At 37.4% G+C, this 13,930-nt stretch overlaps 1 protein-coding gene across 1 annotated transcript; it reads left to right on the top strand.

Moving 5' to 3' along the window:
* The first annotated feature begins 6,953 nt into the window (after window positions 1–6,953).
* On the top strand, window positions 6,954–13,127 carry LOC109205490 (probable boron transporter 2). The gene is made up of 12 exons (XM_019368206.1): window positions 6,954–8,170; window positions 8,389–8,471; window positions 8,564–8,756; window positions 8,827–8,965; window positions 9,428–9,593; window positions 9,802–9,968; window positions 10,076–10,249; window positions 10,372–10,467; window positions 10,815–10,952; window positions 11,032–11,351; window positions 11,729–11,999; window positions 12,260–13,127. The coding sequence occupies exons 1-12, from the start codon at window positions 8,067–8,069 to the stop codon at window positions 12,581–12,583; spliced, it is 2,175 nt and encodes a 724-aa protein (XP_019223751.1). The 5' UTR covers window positions 6,954–8,066; the 3' UTR covers window positions 12,584–13,127.
* The last annotated feature ends 803 nt before the right edge of the window (window positions 13,128–13,930 follow it).

Here is a 13,930-nt window from a genome sequence, read left to right as displayed (position 1 = left end):
CCCCCCTCCCCCCCCCCCCCCCCCCATTCCTCTCTGATCATGGTTCAAGACCTAATTAAGCAAGACTATTCCTCTTTACTTAATGAAAAACAATTAATTTATAATTTTTTAATTAATTGTTATCTAAAATGCGGATAAAAAAACAAAAGAAGACAGTTAACCTAACCAAGATTCAAAAGTTGAAGTTTATAGGTTGTACAACGATTTTAAATTAATATTCAATAATAATTCGGATCACAGTCAAAGATTTTTAAATATTTACTTAGTAAATTTCTTAATATACATATAAGGTTTGGACATGAGCTACTAAATTCATGGAAATCCATAAATAACAATCAACAATGTACATCCGTCCCTACTTGTATTGACACATGCTGGCTTGCGGTAGCCGCATTAATTTTTATAAATATTAAAATGAGATGGAACTTAAATTAGCGAAATGACTAGTAGTATATAGTCGATCAAAATTGAAGCGTAATAATAGTTGAAACACTGTTGGTTTAATGGTTACCTCTACAAATTGTTAGTAGTACTTTAGTCAATTATCGAAGATGACTTGAGAAAATAAACTGTCTGACTTGTGTGTTGCGTCAAGAAACATGCGGAGTACGTAATCATATTTTAATTTTGCATTGTGAATAAAATAGAAGCGTACAAAATATCATTGTTCGGCAATAGAAGTAGGGCCTTCAAAAATTAACGTGATACTTGAGGATAATTAAATGAATGAAAACCTTGCAGAAAAAGAACAATAATGTGACAGGAATATATTTTTATTGAAAAATAAAAAAATAATATATTATTAATATTCGGTAACTCGGCACAGTTGGTTTTGCCGTTTTGCAGTTAGTAAGTGCTTTTTAATTTTCTTTTCTCCATAAAATATCAAATCAAAACATGTAAATATACTAGATTTAGGAATTTATGAGAGCAGCAAATATGTGTATTATTGATAGAAGAATTCAAATTACATTCAATTATACAGTAGAATGTAAAATAGTAGCTAAACTAATGAGCTCTAGTTAGCTGCTCCAATGGCGGTTACCTGAAATGAGAGAAAGAAGAAGAAGAATGAGGAAGAGAGAGAGAGAGAGAGAGAGAGTTGAGAGTGAGAAGAGAGAATGAGAAGTAGTTGGAAGTTTACCAGAATCATAACTGCTTCTGAAGTTCTTCAACGATTTTATTTAATATGTTGAAGTCTAATCTCAGCCCTTGGATTGTAACTAAGGCTTTGAATCTTGACCGTTCAATTTTATTGACTGCAACGACACCGTTCCATTAATGGTCATGTGAAACTCACGTGACTCACTCTAGCAAACCCTAATATACACGCCTCTTTCCCATTTCTTCTAGATATTTCCACTCCTCTTTCCTAATTCAGCTGCATTCGTAACAATACCTTCCCCATAGAGACTGACCTTGTCCTCAAGGTCAAAGCTGAGCTACAAAGTCAGGAAATTGACTCCTGATATAACCCCAATCCTCCCATGTGGCTTCTTCTGGGCTGAGATTTGTCCAGTGAACTAACACCTTGACCTGGACAGCATTATTGACCTTAACCATTTTGCGTTCAAGGATTGCTAAGGGCTGGACCAGTATCCGACCATGCACATCACAAATCGGAGGCTGCAACTGTGGATCCACCTCTGGTCCTACTCGCTTCTTTAATTGGGAGACGTGAAACACAGGGTGAATCTCGGAAGTTGTTGGTAGCTCCAAACGATAAGTGACACTGCCTATCTTTTGTAGAATCTTGTAAGGACCAAAGAATCTGGCACTGAGCTTAAGATTCTTTCGAACTACAATAGACGACTGTCTATATGGTTGTAGTTTGAGATAGACCCAATCTCCTACCTCGAAGACTCTCTCAGACCTATTCTTGTCAGCATAAGACTTCATACGAGCCTGGGCTTGTACCAAGTTGTCTTTGAGGCTGAGTAACATCTGTTGCCTTAGAGCTAAATTAGCTCCTATTTCTGTCTGTGTTGAATGAGGTAATGACCCTAGGGGTACCTGTGTAGGAGGAAACCCATAAAGTGCTTGGAAGGGAGTAGTGCGTAAAGAACTGTGATAATTGGTGTTATACCACCATTCAGCCAAGGGTAGCCATTTCAGCCACTTTTTAGGATTAGCAAAAACCATAGATCGTAGGTAAGCTTCTAGGCAACGATTGAGTCTTTCTGTCTGACCATCTGACTGAGGGTGATAGGCTGTTGACATGTTCAACTTAGTACCCATAGCTCTGAAAAGTTGTTGCCAAAATTGACTGGTGAAAACAGCATCTCTATCAATGACTATAGACTTAGGTAGCCCATGCAACTTGTAAACCTCTTGTAAGAATACCTCAGCTACTTCTTAGCTGTATGAGGATGTTTTAAAGCCAAAAAATGACCATATTTGGTCAATCTATCCACCACTACCAAGATTACATCCTTATGATTAGAATAAGGCAATCCTTCCACAAAGTTCATAGCTATGTCTTGCCAAGGCATCTCAGGTATTGGCAATGGTTGAAGTAAACCGGGAGAATGGACATTCTCATTCTTCATTCTCTGACAGATGTCACATTCAGATACCCATTTGGAAATGTCTATCTTCATGTTTGGCCAGTAGAACACCATTCCAATTCTCTTGTAGGTCCCCAATTGACCAGAGTGCCCTCCCAATGGGGATTGATGGAGTGTTTCAAATATCTTAGTTCTCAAATTAGTTCCTTTGCCCACCCAAATCCTGTTGTCAAACCTGATAATACCTTGTTGTAGAATGAGTTTAGGTTTACCAGAAGGGTCTGCTATCAACTCAACTATCAGCTGTAGTGCATCAGGGTCACCCTCATAGCTTTGACATACTTCTTGCATCCAAGTAGGATCTGATGAGGTAATGACACATAAAGTAGAGTCACCTTCCTGTCTCCTAGATAGAGCATCTGCTACTCTATTCTCTGTTCCTCTTTTATACTGAACCTCATAATCTAAGCCTAGTAATTTAGTTAGACCTTTCTGTTGTAGTGCTGTAGTAATCTTCTGCTCCAATAGGTATTTGAGACTTTGATGATCAGTTCTTATAATAAAATGGTCTCCCATTAGATAGTGTCTCCACCTCTCTACTGCAGTTAGTACAGCCAGGTATTCCTTCTCATAAGTGGATAGTTCTCTATTTCTGATTGATAAAGCCTTGCTGAAGTAAGCAATAGGTCTTCCCTCCTGTAATAGAACTGCCTCCATTCCTGTGGAACAAGCATCTGTCTCTATGATGAAGGTTTTAGTGAAGTCAGCTAATGCTAACACAGGGGCTGTTGACATGGCTGTTTTAAGCTGTTGAAAGGCTGCTTCTGCTTCATCAGACCATTAAAATGAATTCTTCCTCAATAGATCAGTAAGAGGTCTGTTAATAGTGCCATAGGCCCTTACAAACCTTCTGTAGTATCCTGTAAGCCCTAGGAACCCTCTCAATTCTTTGACAGATTTAGGCCTTGGCCAATTAGTCATGGCCTCAATTTTGGCAGGATCTATAGCTACCCCCCCTTCCTGAAATAATATGCCCCAGATACTCTACACTATCCTGTCCAAATGAACATTTAGATAACTTGGCAAATAGTTGTTCTTGCCTCAGAATTTCCAGCACTTGTCTTAAGTGTATACTATGGCTATAGACTGAAGGACTATAGACCAGTATGTCATCAAAGAAGACCAAAACAAATTTCCTGAGAAATGGCTTAAACACATCATTCATAAGACTCTGAAATATAGCAGGAGCATTAGTTAGGCCAAAAGGCATGACTTTGAACTCATAATGACCTAAATGAGTCCTGAAAGCAGTCTTATAGATGTCAGTCTCTTTCATTCTGATTTGATGATATCCAGCCCTAAGGTCAATCTTAGAATAAATGGAAGAGCCACTCAATTCATTCATTAAATCATCTACAAGTGGAATAGGAAATTTATCTTTGACAGTCAACTTATTCAATTCTCTATAGTCAATGCAAAATCTCCAACTACCATCCTTCTTTTTAACCAATAAGACTGGGGAAGAAAATGGGGAATGGCTGGGTTGTATAATTTGATTACTGAGCATCTCATTAACTTGTTTCTCTATCTCATTTTTTTGAAAGTAATTGTACCTGTAAGGTCTCAAGCTAACTGGATTGGCACTGTTCTTCAGGGGTATATGGTGATCATGAGCCCTTTTGGGAGACAGCCCTTTGGGTTCAGCAAACACATCTGGGAATTCAGCAATGACTTCAGAGATTGCTACAGGTATTCTTTCTTTCTCTACACTTCCTGGTTCTGGCTGGGCTGTTATAGTAAACAAATGAGCCCATATAGCTTGCCCCTTCTTCAACATCAGTTTAACTCATGTGACTGTCATGCTCCTCAGTTCTACTTGACTGTAGATTCCCTTCAACTCTACCCTTTTATCCTTATGAGTAACCTGTACCTTGTACTCTTCAAAATCTAAAAGTATAGGGTTATGTCCTTTCATCCAATCTCCTCCCAATATCATGTCATTACCTCCTAGTCTTACCAATCTGACTGAGTCTTCAAATTCTACTCCCTGAATTTTCCATTTTAACTTTGGAAAAGTGTGGAGACTAAAAATATGATTTTCATTAGCCACAGTAACTCTCATAGGGACTGCATCACTAATGGTGCATCCTATCTTTTTAGCAGTTTCTAGGTCCAAGAAGCTATGAGTGCTTCCTGAGTCTAGGGGAATAGTAATTTTATTCCTTTTAGCCTCCCCTCTCAATATGATAGTATTAGGAACCTCAGTCCCTGATAGAGCATTCAAGCAAATGGCCTCATCCATAGGTTCTTCAACTGGTTCTACATCATAGTTCATAGTAGTGTCCCCTTCAGTTTCTCCATTTGGCTCCATCTCTTGTTGTTCAGTTGTAGCAGATATAGCATTCAATTTCTGCTTGCACTGATGTCCTGGTTGGTATTTATCCCCACATTTATATCATAATCCCTGGGCTCTCCTAGTCTCAAACAATCTGTTCCCAGCATTTCCCATTGGTAACCCTCCTCCTCTAGTGTTCTGTTGGTAGTTTAAAGTAGTAGCTTTGTTCCACTGTCCCCTTTCTTTTTTACTTAATGCACTTAGTAAATTCTCTTGATGTCTAGCCTTATCTACAGCTTGGCTTAAAAAAAAAGGATTTAGCATTTTAACAGTATGCCTAATTTCTTCTTTTAGCCCTTCCACAAAGAACTCCAAGAAAAATTCTTCAGGAATAGTAGGATTCCTAATTAGTACCCATGCCTTAAGATCTTCAAATTTCTCCAAATACTCCTCTACTGACCCCTTCTGTTTAATCTTTTTAAATTCTCCCACTAAATTGAATTTACTATTATTAGCTCCCTTAAATCTTTTGCAAATCTCTTCAGTGAACTCATGCCATTTGATTGTTCCTTGGCTAATTTGATAGGAGAAAAACCAAGATTCAGCCTTACTTGTCAAGTGAAGAGCTGCTACCTCTAATTCCTCCTCTGGATCCAGGATGCGATGATAGTGGAAGTACCTTTCACCTTTCCTCAGCCAATGAACAGGGATCATCACCATTAAAATAAGGAAACTCGTACTTAGCATAATGATTGCTTCTCTGAGATCTGCCCTGCTCGCTGTACTCCCCTTTAAAGGGTCGACTTGTTGAATTATCCAGCTGAAGTCCATCCCTGGGTGCACTACCCAGAATTCCATCATGGTGGTAAACCATTTTCTCCATCAACAAGTCTAATTTTCTACACAGTTCCTCCATTTTTGAGTCATTGGACTCAATACAACTTTGAAGCTGGTTTTCAATCTTCTTCACTGTTTCTTCTATAACTTTTGAACGAGTTTCTGGTATTGTCATGTTGCCAGGATTATGCTCTGATACCAAGTTGTAATATACTAGATTTAGGAATTTACGAGAGCAGCAAATGTGTGTATTATTGATAGAAGAATCCAAATTACATTCAATTATACAGTAGAATGTAAAATAGTAGCTAAACTAATGAGCTCTAGTCAGCTGCTCCAATGGCGGTTACCTGAAATGAGAGAAAGAAAAGAAGAATGAGGAAGAGAGAGAGAGAGAGAGAGAGAGAGAGAGAGAGAGAGTTGAGAGTGAGAAGGGAGAATGAGAAGTAGTTGGAAGTTTACCAGAATCATAACTGCTTCTGAAGTTCTTCAACGATTTTATTTAATATGTTGAAGTCTAATCTCAGCCCTTGGATTGTAACTAAGGCTTTGAATCTCGACCGTTCAGTTTTATTGACTGCAACGACACTGTTCCATTAATGGTCATGTGTAACTCACGTGACTCACTCTAGCGAACCCTAATATACACGCCTCTTTCCCATTTCTTCTAGATATTTCCACTCCTCTTTCCTAATTCATCTGCATCCGTAACAAAACACGATTACTATTAAAAAATCTTCTTGACCAACAGCTATCTAAAAATAAATTATACGTCACTATCTATTTCCCGAAAAACTTAGTATTAATTTCAAAAGGTATTTTCACTTTTCAAAAAATTCAAATGAATAATAATACTGAATACCAAATAATAATTATAGAAAAGGGGAAATTTGTCAATTTTTGTCTCCTTTATCTAGCACAACGCCACAACCCCTTGGCTCTTTACGAGTCATAACAGAAGCCTTTCCGTAGAATCACTGTTTATCTGCTTCTCTATCAGTATAGTTTGAGTAATTTCTTTTTTCATATAATAAACAGTATATTCGCATTTGTCATTATTAAACTATTCACTCACCTAATTAGTACTACTACTACTAGTAATTTGTTTCCGCTATAAAATAACGTTTAAATAAATTGAAGACAAGTAGATAAAGAGATTGATATATTATTCGAACTTTACATAAGCTGTTATTGTTCAAGATATAGATAGTAAATGAACATACATAATATAATATATATTTATAACAGTTCAATAGTTGTATTTGTTTGTTGGTTATTTATGCTTGCTCATCTCTCACTTTCTTCACGCCAATCATCCCTTCCAACCTAAAGAGTTTCCTTTCGTGAGAATTACTTCCCTTTCTTTTCTCCTGGTACTTTGTTTCTTTGACTAATGTAAACAGCGTACATTACTTGTCCTTTCATTATTGAACTGTGTTCGTGGAAAGGTCTGCTCTTTATAATGTAAGAGTGAAAAAGCTGCTTTCTTTGCTAAATTGATGCCCATTTTCTTCAATTGTCCTGAATCATTCCCTTTCCACTTTTTCTCGTTATGGGTCCTCGCTAATTCTCGTATTCTTTGATTTTTCTTTCTTCCTTGTTATGCCCATTTGGTTGGACTTGTTCTAAAACACTCAGAATCAATTGTTAAGTAATGGGTTCTCGCTAAATCCTTGGTTTTTAATTTGGTTACTTGTACCCTACTCTTTTGCTCAGATATACATAACCTTTTACAGTCAAAAAAAAGTTCTGACTATGTAACTGTAATTGATTTTGTTCTTTTAATTAGTAAATGACGAGAAAGAGTATGTATATTTAATTTGTGATAAGAGTATTTAGAGTATGGATATAAATTTTGTTAGTAAGAAATCTCAGAAGATGGAGAATTTCTGTTTCTTTCGTTAGTCTTGATTCTGTATGAGTTATGACTTCAACCCGTTAGTCTAATTTGCTTTTGGTCCTATTGAATTCAAGTTGGTGAAATCTTTTGGAAAGTTAAGCCTCATACTTACCTGAAATACATTATTGATTGCTAACTATTCTTTTGTACTTCTAATTCCAAGAAATTCTTTGTAAATATGTAAAGTTCATTAATTAGCATCTTATTCCATGTGCCTCATTGAAGGTCAAGTATACAGTCAACATATACATATGAATCAACATATTTTTCCTTCTTCCCCTAAATAATCTAGTCATGATCAAGTAACTGTTGTTTTCTGCCCAAAAGATTATGCTTCTTTTCACTATGTTAATCTAGTTTAAGTGGTATTGGCCTCTCGATCGAGTCCCTTCGGTTCTGTTCTAGTTTCTCTTCTTTAAGTTACTTATTTGTAAAAAGGGAAACAGAACAAAGCTTTTCCCTTCATTAGCCAACATTTTGAGTGGTAATGGAAGAAACCTTTGTTCCATTCCGTGGAATTAAGAATGATCTCAAAGGAAGACTGTTATGCTGCAAGCAAGACTGGACTGGTGGTCTCCGTGCAGGTATCAGGTTCGTTAATTTTACTTAAGCTGAAGTGAAACTGAACAGTAAATGATTTTGTGTATTGGCTGGGCCAAGACTTCTTTTGAGGAGATTTGAGTATTATTCTTATTATCTTCGGCATTCTGTCTGCTTAAAAGCAACACTCTAGTGAGTAACTTTTATTTACTTGATTGCTTTTCTATTTTCAATGATGTGTATGAATTGTCTTACATGTTTCTTTGAAGGATCCTGGCTCCTACGACCTACATCTTTTTCGCATCAGCAATTCCTGTTATTTCTTTTGGTGAGCAACTAGAAAGAAGCACTGGTAAGACAGATTTTGACATTTCCTAGATTTCAGTCGATTCTTACCTGACGGTCTATTCACTGATATGCTTTATCTGTTGTATATTATGCTAGATGGAAGTATAACTGCAGTGCAGACTCTTGCTTCAACTGCACTTTGTGGTGTGATCCATTCCATTTTTGGTGGACAGCCACTCCTTATACTAGGAGTAGCTGAGCCAACAGTACTTATGTACACATTTATGTTCAACTTTGCAAAGGATCGAAAGGACTTGGGACCGAAGCTGTTTCTAGCCTGGACAGCATGGTAGCTTCTTGCCGCTCTTGAATCACTATCTACCAGCGCCATCAAGCTTTCTGACTTGGTTTATGTGCAGGGTGTGTGTTTGGACCGCTTTTCTGCTCATCTTGCTGGCAATTTTGGGTGCATGCTCTATAATAAACAGATTTACACGTCTTGCTGGTGAATTATTCGGTCTACTAATTGCTATGCTCTTTATGCAACAGGCTATTAAGGTAAGGAAGTCTTGATCCTAGTCTCTCAGTTTTCTAAGCAGTCAACCCAAATTAATTTTGGATGTCTTCCAGCAGTGCAGCTTGCATTTTCTTTCTTGAATTCTTTTAAGAGATCAGCAATACTATGAGGAAAGCAGAATTCAGTTATGCTTTCATTGAAGCTTTATCATTTGAAGACCTTAGCAATTGCCTCAAGAATTACAGTTGTATGACTTTTCATGTACTAGTTTTGGTATATTGCAATTTTGATGACCAATTCCTTTCCCCTCATCATTGCAAATTGCGATCCATTTCTTTAGTTTCACTGTTGGCTGGTCTATTCCAGAAACAGTGCTTTCACAAATTCCTACTATTGCATAGATTTAAGGTCTAATTCTTTAAATAGTTAGATTTATGGTCTAATTCTTTAAATAGTATTATTGGTTATTTTTAATTTTTCAGTACTAATGAATGCAAACACAGGGACTAGTAGAGGAGTTTGGCATACCAGAAAGAGAAAACCATCATCAGGTTGTGTTCCTACCTTCTTGGCGCTTCGCAAATGGGATGTTTGCATTAGTTTTGTCCTTCGGCCTTCTGTTCACTGCATTGAGGAGCCGTAAAGCTAGATCCTGGCGCTATGGGACAGGTATACAATTTTCAGTTTAAGTACATGAACATTAAAGACAACATAAAAGAACACAATTATTGCTTTTCTCCACTTTATTCTTAAACTTAATATATGTGTACACAGGTGAATTTGTTGTGTTCATCAATTTAGTAATGATCAATTGCTTTGGAACTAGAAAGGCAATTGTTGCCTTGTGTGAAATTGCTGACACTTCATTTTTGTTAAGGCTGGCTTCGAGGATTTATCGCTGACTATGGTGTCCCACTAATGGTGCTTGTTTGGACGGGTGTATCGTATATACCAGCCAATGATGTTCCACAAGGGGTTCCACGACGCCTTTTCAGCCCCAATCCATGGTCGCCTGGTGCTTACTCGAATTGGACAGTTATAAAGGTGCTTTTTTTCCAGTGTTGATCAATCCAAGGATTAGGAATTTAAAACCAGACATGCTTCTTTCTGTATAGTCTTGATAACTCATACTCAAGTGGTGCTTTTCACAGGAAATGCTGCACGTTCCTCCACTGTATATTTTTGGAGCTTTTATTCCAGCCACAATGATTGCTGTTCTGTACTACTTTGATCACAGTGTTGCATCTCAACTTGCGCAACAAAAAGAGTTCAATCTAAAGAAACCTTCCTCGTTTCATTATGATCTCCTTCTTTTGGGCTTCTTGGTATGCTGGTGGCTCTGGCCTTTTCTTTTAGACATCATTTGGGTTTTCAGAAGTGTTTTTAGCTATTATTGATTAGTTGACAGCTTTTTCACCCTTCACTTTGGTGCTTGTACATTCACTAGGTTATACTATGTGGTCTTATTGGCATTCCTCCTTCCAATGGAGTCATTCCACAATCTCCAATGCATACGAAAAGCTTGGCCACATTGAAACATCAGGTACCAAAATTCTCTCTTAATAGACGACTCTAGTCCATTGGGATTACTGAACTTGAAGAGAGTCATATGTACACTGCTATTTTTTTGTTGAATAGTACACAAGAGTTGAGCATAAGGAAGTAGGAATCATCTACACAAGACCTCACTATGGACCGAGAAAGAATATAACTTCACAAATATTTGTTGTCTCATGCTTTCTGTTTTTTTCCCCCTCCCAACCATGCTCACGAAATACTGTTGCTATTTCTAGTCTAATCGACAATTTAGGATGTTTGATTGATATTTGAGAGATTATCTCTAATTCTTCTTATTAATATTTCAATATTCTTTTCTCTCTATGGAAACAGCTTTTACGGAATAAACTTGTATCAACGGCAAGAAAAAGCATGAGTAAAAATGCAAATCTTGGCCAATTGTACAGGAGCATGCAGGAGGCTTACAATGAGATGCAGACTCCCCTAGTCTATCAAACTCCATCGGGACTGGTAAATAGCTGATTTAATTGCTGAATGATGACATTGAACTAATTAACATGCTTGATACTGTAATATTTCCGTCTAACAGGGGCTGAAAGAGCTAAAGGATTCAACAATTCAGCGGGCATCAAGTACGGGCTACATCAGCGCACCAGTCGATGAGACTGTCTTTGATGTGAATAAGGATGTTGATGATCTTTTACCAGTAGAAGTCAAAGAACAACGTCTAAGCAATCTCATGCAGGCATTAATTGTTGGTACTTGCGTTGCCGCTATGCCTATCTTGAAAAGGATTCCTACTTCAGTTCTCTGGGGATACTTTGCTTTCATGGCAATTGAGAGCTTGCCAGGAAATCAATTCTGGGAGAGGATATTACTGCTTTTAACTGCACCAAGTCGAAGATACAAGTGAGTCTCTGCTCAATAGTCAATACCCGTAGTAGTACCTTAGATCCATTAGTTCATTTCCGACTTTTCTTTCCCACATACTTTTTTTTTTTAAAATTTAATTTTCATCTCTCTAGCAAGTTACAGGGTGCATGAATTATACCCGTTGCAAATCCTTCCAGAAAGAGGACTCTGGATTTTGCATTGCCAAAGAAGACATGACTTCTTAGTTCTGGGTTTACGTCCTTTAGAAACTCACATAATGGATTTCTCCTACTTTTGTCAGCATGACCTCTTATTCTGGTCTCTTGGTTTCATAGGCTATACGAAAATCTAATAATTTTTTCTAGTTTGCTTTCAAAATCCACTCACCTCTCTCTGTATTTGTAACTTTTCAGAGTCTTGGAAGACAGTCATGCGACATTTGTGGAGATAGTGCCTTTCAAGACAATTGCCGGTTTCACCTTGTTTCAGACAGTTTATTTGCTGCTGTGTTTCGGCATAACATGGATACCAGTAGCAGGTGTCCTTTTCCCAATGTTGATCATGCTTCTTGTCCCTGTTCGCCAGTATCTGCTGCCCAAGTTTTTCAAAGGAGCACATCTACAAGATCTGGATGCTGCAGAATATGAAGAAGCCCCAGCTGTAACTTACAATATGTCCTTTGAAGTAAGTTAGCACAAACTTTATATATCGTTTAGTTCTTTTTCTATGACAATCAATTTCACATTTTAAAAAAGATTAGATTCTTTATGGTTTCTCCAGGGTGAAGGCAGTTATTATGAGGTTATATATGGATCAGATTTTGACATTTGCACTGGAAAACTTTCTGATGAATATTGCAGTTATTTCCAGTGCAAGTAGCTTAAATCAAGTCACACGAGTTTTCTTGAAACATTTTCTTAATTTTGTGATTTATACTTTTGCAGGATCAAGGTGTTCAGGCAAGACCAACCCGCATTGATAGCGGTGAAATTCTTGACGAAATGGTCACAAGAAGCCGTGGGGAAATCCGGCATTCATGCAGCCCAAAAGTAACTAGTTCAACCCCAACTCCTCTTCAAGAGATAAAGCCTGTGCATAGCCCACAGTTAATGCAAAGGGCTTACAGTCCAAGATCGAATGAGCTCAGAGCAGAAAGGAGCGCTGCACTGAGTGGAAAGGGACTCGAAATAAAGCAAACTCCAAGCCCTGGGCCATCTAACCTTGGTAAAAGCAGTCAAGGTTCATCTTCTACCCAGTATCAAATGTAAGTTAATGAGTTTATTTAGTATACACCAGTTCTCGAGAGGACTTTCTGGAGTCGTTCATTTGTGTTTGAGAGGTTATCAAAAGTTTGTGCTTTACTATAACCTTCTTTTAGGAATCTCTGTATGTGTTTTACTGGTCACAACGATGTATAGGAGAGTACTGTTTTATTGGTCTTACTCTTATATGCAATTATAATCTATGGGCAGAAGACAAACCATTATACATGAGAAAAGAAAAGAGAAAACTGTGCGAAAATTTGCGTTTCTTTGTTGTATTATCAAAAAGAGTTATGGAAATAAGGAAGAAGTCTTGAACGTCTGCCTTCCATTTAGGTATTTGTTGTACTATCAACTAGCTTTTAGCAGTAAACTGTGAGCTAAACTCAATGTATTTCATCTGCTCCACATAGATCTCGCATACTGAAGCTGATGTCCCTTGGGAGTTTGATGTGGAAGAGTCAATTGTGAGCTAAAGTTATAGCACAAACAAAAGGAAAGGTCCAACTTTCCGTTGCTTGTCGCATGATTAGTAGTAAAGCTTTATCTAGTCACCTTGTCATTGGTTGCTACATGTGCTTCTTTTTCAGAAGATTGACTTTAGATTTCTGTTCAAACTTGCTGGTTCTTGTTCTTTTTCTCTTGGATTTTCGTGTTATAACCTAAATTATTTCTCAATGGCATTATACACAATATGACAAGAGTTAGCTTGCTTTAATCCACAAGGGATAACAAATAAAGTTAACACATGATAAGTAGTTTAAGGACATGCAAGCATTGTTTGACTGGAAGCTAGAGTTATTCGGTACCTGTGCTGGTGGGAAATAGCAAGCTGCTATCATTTTTTTTTAAAATAGTGTAAGGACATGCAAGCCTTGGTTGGCAAAAAGCTAGAATTACCCGCTACCTGCTACCTGTTCTAATGCGAAACAGCAAGCTGTTATCATTTTTAAAAGAAAAAAGTAGTGTAAGGACAAGCTATGGCTAACTTTTGGTAACATGGCCTACTAGCTAGGGTGCACACAACTTAGTGAATGCATACAACTTCTTCCACTAAATCTGCAGCATCTGTATTTCTTTTTTCTTTTGATCCCCTTTGTTGGAGCTATTGCTTATTTGGTGACTCAACGCACAATCCTGAGTGTGCTGACCATTGGAGTAACTCCTCTTGTCAATCCGTGTAGATATTGATTGGAGAAAAGAGGTTGTTTTGATTCCAGATTGATATCGTACTGTTTCTTTGATTATTGCAGTATGATAATTGACAGGATTAATATGAGACTTCTAATAGATATTATTCATGTTTAAGATGTTTCAATGCACAGAATTGAAAATTAGAGTAGAGTTATTTTG

This window comes from Nicotiana attenuata, unplaced genomic scaffold (genome assembly GCF_001879085.1).
Source record: "Nicotiana attenuata strain UT unplaced genomic scaffold, NIATTr2, whole genome shotgun sequence".
In the NCBI taxonomy this organism is placed as follows: domain Eukaryota; kingdom Viridiplantae; phylum Streptophyta; class Magnoliopsida; order Solanales; family Solanaceae; genus Nicotiana; species Nicotiana attenuata.
Note: the sequence above shows the minus strand (reverse complement) of the source record. Positions and strands in the feature narration are given on the sequence as shown.